This window comes from Ahaetulla prasina, chromosome 1, assembly GCF_028640845.1.
Source record: "Ahaetulla prasina isolate Xishuangbanna chromosome 1, ASM2864084v1, whole genome shotgun sequence".
NCBI classification, from domain to species: Eukaryota; Metazoa; Chordata; class Lepidosauria; order Squamata; family Colubridae; genus Ahaetulla; species Ahaetulla prasina.
This window is the reverse complement of record NC_080539.1, coordinates 348,009,202-348,022,908: the sequence shown is the minus strand read 5'-3', so window position 1 is coordinate 348,022,908 and position 13,707 is coordinate 348,009,202. Positions and strand designations below refer to the sequence as shown.

The 13,707-nt window shown below is 42.8% G+C and overlaps 1 protein-coding gene across 8 annotated transcripts in view; it reads right to left on the bottom strand.

Moving 5' to 3' along the window:
- KTN1 (kinectin 1) overlaps positions 1-13,707 on the bottom strand; it is a 101,806-nt gene that overhangs the window by 10,630 nt on the left and 77,469 nt on the right. For 7 of the 8 annotated variants that reach the window (XM_058162986.1, XM_058162981.1, XM_058162979.1 and 4 more), the window contains 7 exons: positions 13,318-13,408; positions 13,197-13,234; positions 9,284-9,374; positions 9,134-9,202; positions 7,663-7,700; positions 6,062-6,152; positions 3,042-3,128 (listed from right to left, as the gene is read on the bottom strand). In XM_058162986.1, the coding sequence (XP_058018969.1) occupies positions 3,042-3,128; positions 6,062-6,152; positions 7,663-7,700; positions 9,134-9,202; positions 9,284-9,374; positions 13,197-13,234; positions 13,318-13,408 (505 nt within the window). The remainder of the gene's footprint in view (positions 1-3,041; positions 3,129-6,061; positions 6,153-7,662; positions 7,701-9,133; positions 9,203-9,283; positions 9,375-13,196; positions 13,235-13,317; positions 13,409-13,707) is intronic. The other variant, XM_058162987.1, reaches the window with a different exon arrangement.

Genomic DNA, 13,707 nt, shown 5'->3' with positions numbered 1-13,707 from the left:
GCAAATGAAAACTATAATAATCATCAACTTACATTTGGAGAGTCATTTACATTAAATGGGTGCCAGGAAGAAATTTATTACCCAAACTAGTTTGAAAATCATCTTTATCACAGTCTTGATAACAATTAAGTTGTTCTATGCTGCCCCCACACCAAAGAATTTTATTACAATATTATTCCACCTTGCATATTTCTGGATACAACAACTTTTTTATTTTTTCCACTTATTTGCGTGCTTGCTGATCCTTTAAATCAGGATTGAATATTTACACATGACTGAATTAAGGCAAGAAAGCAATACTATATGGGTTGTATTTTGAGAGGCTCAAGCAATTCTGGAACTAACTTCAAATAGTCCAGATTATTTCCACAGCAGTTATGCCATTATTAGGAAACAGTTTTTCTTATTGTAGGAAGCTAGCTCCCAGGTGAGATTCATTTTTCTGCTTCTCCTTCCCTTATCCACTTTAGTCCCACTATGAAAATTCCATGCAGTATTGCATTGGAAATACAGCTGTTATTAGAAAACTCAATTTTGAAGAAAACTTCAAAAGTGACCAGAGCCTTCCAAATTCATTTGCTTATTATGCTAAAGCACTTGAACAGTTATGAGTGGCTTACACACACACACACACACACGTGTGTGTGTGCCACTTGATCTCTCACTGTTTGACCCTCGCCTGAGACTCTATCTTTTGTAACAACAGATGGTAGTTCCTGTTTGCTTCCTCTTGTAAGCAAAGGCAGCTAAACTCACTTAAAATTAAGAAGGAAGCATTCTGACCCCAGGTTTCTAGTTTATGGACACTTAACCAATCAAAGTCTAAAACTCTATTTTCAGCAGAGTGTTATGTGTGTTTGCACCTCAAGGTGCAAAAATGAATGTGATGGAAGAGAATATTTGTAGTCAGGGTTGAACTGGTGGAGTCCTTGGTGCTTCTGAGCTTGGTTGTTTTCTTGCAGATGTTTCATCACGAAACTAGGTAAATTATCAGTTCTAGAGCTGATCATCATCATCCTAGCCCTGATGATGTCACCTAGTTTGGTAATGAAATATCTAAAAGAAAACAACCAAGCTCAGAGAGCAACAACGACTCCAGAAAATGCGATGGTGATCAGGCAATATTTCTGGATACAACTCCTCTTCTATTTTTTCCACTCATTTAAATGCTTGCTGATCCTTTAAATAAATGCAAAGCAAAATTATCTTTTACGTGTCAAGGCAAAAAACTGTCTTTCACCATATACTTTAAGAGGCAGCTTTTATTTTCCTAGAACACTATATAATGGTGACAGAGCTGGGCAGCATTTTTTTTCCTTTGATAAATAATCTGGCCAAAAGAAGAAGGTTCAAGGATTTCAAAGATCGAAAAGCAAGCAGCAACCAACATTTGTTCCTTCCACTTGTTGCTCTGCAACAGAGCAGAATCGAAGGGTAGGTGGGAGAGCCATGGCGGATCTTAAAGCACAGTCCATGGATTAAAGCGATGTTCTTCAGACAGATTCAGAAACAGAAACTGTTTCCCACTAGGTGGACTGCAAATATTCAAATTCCACAAAAAATGAACTTCTCTGGTTCATAGATCTGCCAGATGTTCAAGTTCTCTGTGAGTTATTGAAGTTTTATTTTGCCACCATTCACCATAGTTGAGGAACCTAGCAGTTCTATCCTGTAACTCAACTCCAGCAAACTCCATAAGCATTGCAACACATGCCTGGCAAAACTTTACTGTAATTTTTTTTAGGAGAGGTTCTTCCTTGCAGTTTATTTTTCATCTAGGTGAGTGCTGCTTCAAAACAACTTGAATTTATGGATTATATCACTGGATTAAAAATGACAAATCTTGCACCACATTATATACTTACAAATTTATTATTCTGTACGCTTTTGTGGATCAGCCAGTCCACTACATCATCACACTGTATGGTACAGTTTGTACCCCAAGATTATCATTTTTTATGCAAAAGAATCAGCATGATTACTCTTCTGGAGAGTGTGATTATATTAAGTTTTTTTCCCCAAAAATATAAATCAGTGTATTTAAAAATAAGAATATATAGAAAAGAACTGCTAGTTTGGCTGAAAGCGTAAAAGGAGACTTGCTAATAGAAATGTACAAAACTAATAGTTTAAACTGCTTTCTCAACCTAGCACACACCAGATGGTGCAATATAATCCATATCATCCTCAACAAACAAATACATTAGAACCTTTGGTTGTGAATTAATGGGATTGTAGTTGAGCACAATTAGCTACAATGGGTAAAGCCAGAGTTATTTTCAGTTATCTTAGTTTTAAAGCACATTTTAAAATTTCTGAACTCTAATAAATCTTAAGATTGGTTAAAAGAAAAATTCAATTATTACAAATCTTAAATCTGTACTGTAAAATTCTACCAAAAAATCAGGATGTAGCAAACCTGAATCTGGTCCTATTAAAATGAACTAGGAGTCCCTGTGATAAATTTAACACTGACATAACTGGGTCCTAGTTAAGCGCTTTGAAATATCAGTGGGAGCCTGTGTGTGTAATGCTCCCAGCAAGATCTATGGGTATTAAATTTTATCCAGACAACTGGGACACTGAATTGAGTGCTAAATTTCAAATGTGTTATATAATAGAAGCAAAAAATTGTCTTAAAAAAAACTTACGGGCAGTTCTTTTATGACAGAGTTCCTTTCAGCACAAAACAAGAGAAATTTTCAATGACCAAGAGGATGGCAGATCATCACTCTGCAGACTAAACATCACAGCCCTACAGCTCTAGCATCTGTCCCAAGCAAAACCAAAATAAGCAGCATGCTCACAAATTAAAGGTTTAAAGAAAGAAAGAAAAAGAAGGGTATAAAGATGACAGGCAGAAGCAAAGGTGAAAGTACATGGAGAAAAGAAAAGGAGGAAGGAAGGAAGAAAGGAAGGAAGGATTCAAAAGAGTGTATTTAAAAACTGCAGTAAAAGCTAAATGCTTCCATTTGATTTTAGAAGGCGGCTGCAGAATCACTTCTAGCTAATGCATTGTTTCTAGCAATTAGCATTACAACCTTGGCAGTCTTGTTCACTCTGTCCTGCAGCAATTTTTCAGTTGAGGCCAATGCTTCCATTGCTTTCCAGTTTTTCTTTCGAAGGTCCTAATCATTTTTAGAAAGAATGGTTTCAGTTCAGCCAAAATAAAACGATTTCTGCTTTCACCTCAAAGAGCGAGCATTTGCATTTGAACACGGGGTCACTGCAAAATGGGTCGGTGCTCAGTTTAGATGAGGCATACTAGCAAAAGACAAGTGTGATGTTAAAAAGACAGAGCGTTGATATGGCAAAAAATTCAAAAGCAAAAAAAAGAGCATCTATTTCTGATTTTAGGGCCATAATGGCATCATGAACAGGAACCTCCCCCTCCATACTTTGACTGCATTTGTAAAGAAGAAAATGGAGAAATATTCAAAAGTTATCAGCATACATACATGCATACTGACAAGCATACATACGCTAAATCAGATACCCACTAAGTTGGCTGCATACTCTAGAAATTAACCCAAACAGAACACCATTGAAAATTTAGTGTCATTTGAAGGAATGCAGGGAGGGTTTCTCAAAGAGGTGCTTGCAACCTCCAAAGCATCAGCTTTGTCTTTAAACACTGCTGGGAATGTAGTATATTTTAGGAACAAAGCAAATTATGCCATAGTAGCAAATATCTGTAGCTCAGGTGTAGGACGAGGGTGAAGGTTCATTCTCCGAGCTTGTGGGTTGGTTTCCGAATGTTTCACTACCAGGCTAGGTAACATCTTCAGCGGAGTTTAGGGGATGTTGGTGTCAGTGTTCTTCTGTTTATAAGGGCTTCAGGTGTGTGTCAAGTGAAGGTCTTTTGATGGGTCAGGTGTGAATCATCAGTGGATCTTGTGATAAGGAGGTTATATCAGGTCAGGGTCATTGGGAGGTGACCTGCTTGGGGGGGGGGTTGCGTGGATTAGGGTTATGACCCATCATAAGACGTCACTTGACATGCCAACACCTGAAGTCCTTATAAACAGAAGAACATTGACCTGACATTCCCTAAACTAAGCTGAAAATGTTACCTAGCCTGGTAATGAAACATTCAGAAACCAACCCACAATCTCGGAGAATGAACCTTCATCCTCAAAGCAAATTATTTTAAGAGTTGGAAATTTCAGGCCTACTTCTTGGTACAGAAGGATCTAAAAGGATAATATAGGAGATGAACGCTGTGGCAGTGTAGTTATTGCTGGACTCCAATTACCCACATCTCATACCTGAATTTTGGATAACCAGACTGAGGCTGATGGGAATGTAACAACGGTGTAAAAAGAAGCACCCAGTCTTCTTAGGACACTTTAAGGGAGATCCGGCAAGAGTAAAAAGTGTTGAGCTAGATGAACCAATGATGTGAATATTAGATTACGATTCACATTCTTCTCCTAATTTCTGGTGGCTACCAGGGGAAGGGCAAAACTGTTTTAGTTTATGTTCACTGAGTGGATCAGAAGACAAACTAGGAATTAAACTTTTTTGGCATTATAATTTGTACTTCATTATGTGTTTAACGTGAACAATCACATTTTGATAAAATAATCAAAACTGTGTTAAAATACAAAGCAGCAGTACATTAATCAAAGGAGAAATTCAAATCGGAATTCTGTTTTCCTAGACAATCATCATATTATAAGGGAGTGATTTTCCTCCATGGAATTCCAAAGTTGACAGTTGTGTATTGATTTGAAGGGGAGGCATCCTTATTTTCCTATGTCACAAACGTCTCTAGTAACCTTTTTAGTTTGTCTTCAATATTTTTATAGAATGAAAGCCTAAAATAGCTTTCTAAGAGTGAACAGGAAATTTGCTAATTCAATTATCCCTACTGAATAAACTATACAGTCTATATATCCACTGTCTCTTCCTCTTATGGTGACTGCTGGAAGGAGATGAAATATATTTCAGGGACAGGAGAAATATTTGGGAAGTTCCAGAAGAAAAGTTTCAGAGCACCTTATGCAGTACCCAATAGAACAAGAGATTTGACAACCCTGTGTGTTTCGTTTTGTTGAGCAACAGAAAGATTTAAGAGAAAAGATGAATCATAGAGCTGGAAGTGACCATGGAGGTCTTCTAGTCCAACCACCTGCCCAAGGCAGGACCATCCTAGATAAATGAATGTCCAATGTTTTCTTGAAAACCTATATTAATGGAACATCCACAGTTCCAGAAGGCAAGCTGTTTCATTGACTAACTGCTCTCACTGTCAGGAAATTTCTCAGTAGTTCCAGGTAGGATCTCTCTTTAATGAGCTACTGTTGCTTCTTGTCCTGCTCTCAGATGCTCAAATCAAGTCAAAAGATCTCTCAGCAGGTGAAATGAATAAATATTAAGTTTGCTTCTTTGGTCAAGGAGCTTTTTCTTAATGTTTCAGAAACATTTTCCTATCAACTCTCAAGAAATTTACTTAACCCAGGGGTGTCAAACTCATGGCCCCACCCCCACCCAGTTTAGCGAAGGGGGGAAAAGTCCCGATATGTCATGTGACGATGCCGTGACGATACAAGTTTGACACCCCTGACTTAGCCAATTAGAAAATACCTCATTTTCTTCTTCTGAAATTTGTTTATTATGCAGTGGGACCCTCTCAGATACTTCCAAAAACTTTTCATCATATAAAAGGAAGAGTAAAATCTACCTCTGACTATCTCCTGAAGAGCCACCCTGCTCTTACTGCTGATGGAAAGGGGAGGCCTGAGATATTCATATTCATTTAAAACATTTGTGTTTCACTTCACATCGAAATAATCTTAAGAGTGTTTTATAGTAAAATGCAAACATAAAAAATGGTCAGGTTAAAACAACTGATAAAAGTGTATATTAAAACATGATATAAAGGGTGAAAGAAATCCTCTAGACATGCCGAACTACAGTTCCTATGAGTTCCACAGGGCATGCTGAGGAAAATGGGACTGTAGTCAAGGGATATTCTAGAACGAGAACATTCGGTACCAAAGGAGTGCTTCCTTCAACATCCGTCTGTCCAAACGTTATTTTAGAAGGAGTTACTTACATCGTTCTTTTGCCTCTGTTGCTCCACTGCAAGTTTCAAGGAGCTCAACTCGTTCTGAAGGCTGGTGTTTTCTTGTTCTTTCCCAGAAATGCTAAATCCGTACAAGAAAAGACAAAGTCACAGCCGTGTAGAAGGGAGTAAGACAGGGACTGTGAAGAACATTCCTGTTTTTGTTTCTTCAACAGAAAAGACAGACAATTGATTTCCCCCGTCCATTGTCAATATATATTCAGGATTCTACTTTGGATCATGAGAACTAGAGAATCTGCTCTTTTAAAAATAGATAGAGGCAGAATCCCAGTTCTGATGGATTCAGTTGGAAGCAAGAAGGCAGCAATTGCAAATTCCTCTGCCTGTTATTTGCTAAAATATTTCTCTGCCCTCCAACAACAATTCTGTCAGTTTTAAAAGCTTTCCTTAAAAAGGAAGTGCTGCAAACAGATGCAAAATTTGGTAAACGAAGACACAGACAATATAAAGCATTTTTCTTCTCCCTACTGGCTGACTCTCCCTTCCAAGCTGTACCCAGTGAGGAGAGGCCATAAGGTTGGTATTCCATGCATCACCACTAAGCAGGGGTGAAATCCAGCAGGTTCTGACAGGTTCTGGAAAACCGGTAGCGGAAATTTTGAGTAGTTCGGAGAACCAGCAAATGCCACCTCTGGCTGGCCCCATAGTGGGGTGGAAATGGAAATTTTGCAATATCCTTCCCCCAGGAGTGGGAAGGGAATGGGGATTTTGCAGCATCCTTCCCCTGCCACGCCCACCAAGCCACACCACAGAACCGGTAGTAAAAAAAATTGAATTGTTTTACCTAACGTGAGTGTGAGAATAAAACTAGGAAAAAGAGAGCCCACCAACATTCTCCTGAGCATTTTATAGGAAGCATGTCATAGAAATATAATACATGCCACACAATTATCATTAAATACATTTAACATGTTTGTACAATTTAATTGCCAATAGCTAAATAGTATTTTAGCAAAACCAGCAACAGTGTATAAATACACTGCAACATCACTTTGAGGGCAGAATACATTTTTCTAAAGGATATGAACTGTGCAAGCCATTATTCCCAAGTAAATAAAATGCAAACTTTCTGCACCACTAAGAAACCAATGTCTCTTAACTGTTCACAATAAATATAAAGCCACAGGCAAAACTAGGAGTATTACAAGTGAATGTCAATAGTCAACTATTTTTAAAGGGGCATTTTAAATGCCAAGGAGGTTATTTTTCCTCACACAAATTGTCAGAACAGTACAGATGTGACAATATCTTTGTATTACATATCTAGACCATGTTCAAGGAAACACAAATACGGTTTCTCTACCACTTGTATATTGTTTTTCAAGCAATGGTGTTCAAGGCCACTGCCTTGAGACATATATCAGCTTCATACATCTTGGTATCAACTCTGCTGAAGCTTATAAAGCTTTCCAGGATATACCAGTGAATTTAGACTATGAATACCCAATGTAGCTGAATTGCTGAGGAAAGAGTAACTAATGAAGGGAAACAGAAATGAAGCAGCATCCAGAAGAATATTGTGGTTCATACCTATGTAAAAGACATGCTGAAATAAGTTAACAATAACTTACAGCTGTGAAAGTTGCTCATTTCTGATAACCAAGGATTCCTGAAACAAAGGAGCACTTAATCACTTAACTGAAATGCAGTGAAAACTTCCCCAACTTTAACAGTATTTGACATGCAGCCATTTGCCACCTCAAGGTTTTTCTCTATGCTTTTCCCAGGAGCCTGGAAGCCAACCCATAAATTACACAAAATAATTAGAGCAACATTTATTGCAATATTTATTGCAATATCCATATATTAGCAATATATGGAATTTACCTCTGGACATTTATCTGCTTTTCATACTGATGACACCACAGAAGACACTGAGGTGTTCTTTCAAATTTCCTGCAGTTAATTTACTTCTGATAAGTTTTATTTTGATCTTTAGGGTGTTCTAGGGCACCACTGGACCAGTAGCATTATGATGTATCAGAATGAGGGATCTTTTTTTGTTGTTTAATTCTTTGGGGGCGGGGGATTTGGGAAAATCAAAGAGCAAAAATGGGTTCTTAAGTATCTTAAACCTGTGTGAGGCTCAAGACACATATTTTGCCCCTTTAAATGTGTCTAACAATAGGTAAAACCTCCTCCTCCATGTTGTTGTTGTTGTTGTTGTTGTTGTTGTTGTATGGAGTTGTTACATTAGCCAGGAGACCACAATGCTATTGCAGAGTAGTAGTTTGGCTGCCAATTTACCAGTTCTGTTGTAGAACACACTTGCATGCTTCCCAAATTATGCTGCAGGAGGATGAGCTGGCTTCGCACCAGAAAGACAAGTGGCTCTTCCTGAAGCGTCATCCTAAGATCCCTTCGTTCCCTGGAACCGTTTCGTAAATGGGCGCCATAACTAAGAAAGTTCACAGCTGGCAGGAATCTGCCTGCCTGCACAGAGTACCAACTTGTCTCTCCATCTAAGTGGTATTTATTTACTCACATAGAACATGCTTTCGAACTCTTAGGTGGACAGAAGCTGAGGTGAGTGATGGGAACTCACCCTGCCATGAAATGCTAGGACTTGAACAGCTGGAACAGAGACCATCCCCAGTGTCATTAAGCCACAGAGCCACCATGTCTCTAAAACCAACCTGATTTGAGGGGATGGTTTTGAAGGAATGACATAGGTGTATTAGGCTTATGTCATTTTATATGCTGCTGATCAAATTAAAATTTACAGAAAAACACCTACGGTGCTGCAATGGAATTAAGAAAGGATGGAGACCTGACAAAGGAGTGCTGACGCAATTAAAATATCATTATTATTGAAGTGCATGCTCTGAGAAGGGTAAAATGATAGTCTAGAAAGTAAGATCCATTATTCCAATAAATGAACAGGAAAATCCTTTCTCCTTATCTAGCCAAACACGAGACCTGGCCGATAGTAATTTCAATAGCTAACTGATTTTATTCAAAGTGACTCTTAAGGCAGAGAGCATGCAATACATCTACTGTCTCACTTTTTAACTCTGTAAATTTAGTAATCTGGGGAAATACCTGTTTGCTGTTTTCCTGCTTGATTTCTTGAATCTGTGCTCTCAATAACCTATTCTCTTCCTGTACAGCCTGTAAGAGAGGATAATGTTTTAAATCTCTCTGCCCACTTCACAACTCCCCTCCCGCTCCTCTTAAAACTGTCACAGGCACCTGCAACTCTTTTCTTTGGTGAGCAACTTCTTTTCCCCTCTCATCTAATAATGTTGCCATTTCTTGCACTTCTTCTTCTTTCTCTCTCAATCTGTGAACATGGTTTAAAAAATTACTCATAAAAAAACAAAAAGAACCCTTCAGCAAATTACTCAAAACAGAATCTTTTAGCCAGGAAGCAGTCAGGGCTGAATGATATGGAAACATTTTTTATGACAGGATTGCTTTTCAGGTTTCCCAACTGATTGTTATTGTCATGCTTCTTTGACTGCTCTGGCAACCAACTGTGCCAGAAACTCTCACTGTTCATTTGAAGATTTACTACCCTGATACAAGAGCAAGTCTTCAAGAAAGAGGGCATCACCCAATACAAAAAGCTGTTCCAACCAACACCAAGGACGGGTTTTGGAACCCCGAGAGATGGCATGCCAAAAATAGGAGACTCAGGGGATTTTTAATTAATTATTTTAATAGGGTTTTTAAGGGGAATTTTAATGGGACTTTTAAGGGGAGGGTGGGAACTGACGGGTCTGGGTTGGAAGGGGGGGGGAGGGTAGTGTTGGGTGGGGTGGGAGGTTAGGGTGGGTGAGGGGTAGCCCGTCGGGAGGAAACCAGTTCAAGCGCATGCTCGTGGCGACTATCAAATGGGTTCGGAGGTTATGAAGTGTGTTCCTTTGTGTGAGGTGAGTCTATTTGCAGTAAGTGGGAGGGGCAGATATGGCGGAAGGGGATCGTATCGACATAGGGGTCACGCGTTCGATGTTTGCAGGCGATCGCGTGCCCGATCTGACTTCTCCCGTTCCCCGGATGGTCAAGACCCTCAGAGCCTGGGCCTTCGTCTGATGTTATGCAACGCACGGTCCGTGGCCAATAAGGCCCCCCTAATACATGATCTGATTCAGGGGGGTGCCGCGGATATTATAGGCGTTACGGAGACCTGGTTGGGCACTGAAGGGGGTGTGCCCCTGCTCGACATGTGCCCACGGGTTTCCGTGCATTCCATCAGCCGAGGCCCAGGGTAGGGGTGGAGGGTGGCGGTTGCTATTAAAGAGAGTCTAGAGCCGAGGAGACCACTGTACCTCAGATTGCGGGTGTGAATCCCTCTTTGTGAGGTGGGGTCATAGATGTCAGATGGGCTTGCTGGTCGCGTACCTGGCTCCTTGCTGCGTGACAGCTGCCCTGCCCGAGCTCCTGGAGGTGCTTGCCGGGGTGGCAGTGGAGACCCCCAGACTTTTAGTCATGGGGGACTTTAACTTGCCATCTGCCGGCTCGTCATCGACGGTAGCTCGGGAGTTCCTGGCCTCCATGACGGCCTTGGACCTGACTCAAGTAGTGGATGGCCCCACTCACATCGGGGGAGGCACACTGGACCTGATTTTTGTCTCTGGTCAGTGGTTGAGAGATCTGGACTTAAAGGAAATAGTCATTGAACCTTTGTCATGGTCAGATCACTCTCTCCTTCGCCTGGACTTTCTGACCGCTACCCAACACCGCAGGGAGACGGAACCATTACGGTGGTACCGTCCCAGGCGCCTGATGGACCCAGAGAGGTTTCGGACGGAGCTTGGGCCACTTCCTGAGGGTCTGGCTCACGGCACGGCAGAGGAACTAGCTGCAGCCTGGGAACGGGCTGCGGCTGGGGCTTTAGACCGTGTCGTGCCTTTGCGGCCTCTGACCCGCCCCAGATCCGAACCGGCTCCTTGGTTCTCCGAGGAGCTGAGGGGGATGAAACGCCGGAGAAGACGCCTAGAGAGTTCCTGGAGGTCCAGCCGTTCAGAGGCTGATCGGACACTAGTTAGATCCTATACTAGGACCTACCTAGTGGCACTGAGGGAAGCGAGGCGTTCTTACGCCTCCTCCCTCATTGCGTCGGCAGATAACCGCCCAGCTGCCCTGTTTGGGTGACCGCTCCCTCCTTCACCAGGGGAGCGGGATGACCCGCAGGGACGTGCTGAGGAGTTTAACGGTTATCTATACGATAAAATCGTTCAGCTTAGGGACGGTCTGGACCAAAATTGTGGCGATTCAGGCGGGGTATCTGAGGCGGTCTTGGTGATGTTGTGTGGGATGAGTTTGACCCTGTGACTCCGAGGACATGGACAGGTTGCTGGGTAGATTGAATGCCACCACGTGTTTACTGGACCCGTGCCCCTCCTGGCTGGTGCTGGCCACTCAGGAGGTGACACGAGGCTGGCTCAGGGGATTCAGTGCTTCCTTGTTGGAGGAGTCTTTCCGGCCGCCTTGAAAGAGGCGGTGGTGAGGCCCTCCTCAAAAGCCTTCCTGGACCCGGCTGTTTTAGGTAATTATCGTCCGGTCTCCAACCCGCCGCGGCGAAGGTTGTAGAGAGTATGGTGGCATATCAGTTTCCCCTGCACCTGGAGGAAACTGTCTATCTGGACCCGTTCAGTCCGGCTTCCGACCGGTTACAGCACTGAGGCGGCTTTGGTCGCGTTGGTGGATGATCTCTGGAGGGCCAGGGATAGGGGTTATTCCTCTGCCCTGGTCCTATTAGACCTCTCAGCGGCTTTTGATACCATCGACCATGGTATCCTGCTGCGCGGTTGGGGGTTGGGAGTGGGAGGCACCGTTTATCGGTGGTTCTCCTCCTATCTCTCCGACCGGTCGCAGACGGTGTTGACGGGGCAGAGGTCGGCCCGCGGCGCCTCACTTGTGGTGCCGCGGGGTCGATCTCTCGCCTTCTGTTCAACATCTATATGAAGCCGCTGGGTGAGATCATCAGTGGCTTCGTGTGAGGTACCAGCTGTGCGCTGATGACACCCAGCTGTACTTTTCCACACGGGCCACCCCAATGAAGCTATCGAAGTGCTGTCGGTGTTTGGAAGCCGTCTGGTCTGGAGGGGGAGAAACAGGCTCAAGCTCAATCCCTCCAAGACGGAGTGGCTGTGGATGCCGGCATCCCGGGACAGTCAGCTGAGTCCGCGGCTGACTGTCGGGGGGGGGTCATTGGCCCCGGTGGAAGGGGTGGCGAATTTGGGCGGTCTCCTGGATGAACGGCTGTCTTTTGAAGATCATTTGACGGCCGTCTCCAGGAGAGCTTTCCACCAGGTTCGCCTGGTGCGCCAGTTCGCCCTTTCTGACCGGGATGCCTTGTGCACAGTCACTCACGCCCTTGTGACGTCTCGTCTGGACTACTGCAATGCTCTCTACATGGGGCTCCCCTTGAAGGGCATCCGGAGGCTGGAGTTGGTCCAGAATGCAGCTGCGGGTGATAGAGGAGCCCTCATGGCTCCCAGTGACACCTATCCTGCGCAGGCTGCACTGGCTACCTGTGGCCTTCGGGTGCGCTTCAAGGTGTTGGTGAGCGTCTTTAAAGCGCTCCATGGCATAGGGCCGGGTTACTTACGGGACCGCCTGCTGCTACCAAATACCTCTCACCGACCCGTGCGCTCTCACAGAGAGGGACTCCTCAGGGTGCCGTCGGCGCGACAATGTCGTCTGGCGACACCCAGGGGACGGGCCTTCTCTGTGGGGGCCCCCGCCCTCTGGAACGAGCTCCCCCCAGGACTTCGTCAACTTCCGGACCTCCGAACCTTTCGCCGCGAGCTCAAAACTTACTTATTTATTTGCGCTGGACTGGGTTAGTTTTTTAAGTTATGGGTTTTTAAATGGGTTTTATTTCCAAATTTTAATTATGGCCAATTTAAATAAGTTTTTTATTAGTATTTTAATTGTATGTATTGTGCATTTTACTTGGCTGTGAACCGCCCTGAGTCCTTCGGGAGAAGGGCGGTATACAAATTTAAATAATAAAATAAATAAAATAAATAAATAAAATAAGTACAAGGTAATGTCTCTCTTACTCATTCACACCCCAACAGCATCAAGAATTTACCCCAAGTCAAAATGTGGAAGAATAGATAATGGTGGAAGAAGTTTCACTTTGTTCACTTACATAGCCTCATGATCTTTAATAGAAGTAGCAACAGAAACCTAGTAGGAAAGAGATGGAGGAAAATTAATGTGACAAAATAGCTACAATCACCTGCTGGGTTTTAAAGTTTCATCAACTATACCTGAAGGCATTCTACATTCTTCGAAATCTCACTCTCCTTTTCCTTCAACAATACTTCTAGACTCTTCACCCGTTCCTCTTTCTCCTTCAGTCTGCAAGAGAGAACAAGAGAAAAGTTACATTTGTATAATGGGTGGCTCTTTAAATAAATAAACAGACAATAAATAAAAGCAACAGCAATTGTTATATGACTTCACAGACAAAAGAGCCAGATGGTGAATTCAGGACATGATCACAAGGCCAGCAATGTGGGTCAGCATCTCACCAGAATACAAAGAACACTAGGGTAAAAGCAAAGAAAAAGCAGCGAAACTAACGGTGTAAGTAAGTATTTTGAAGAGTCCTCATGATGTCCAATTAGGTGCTGAAAAACTAAGAAGAATTAACCTGG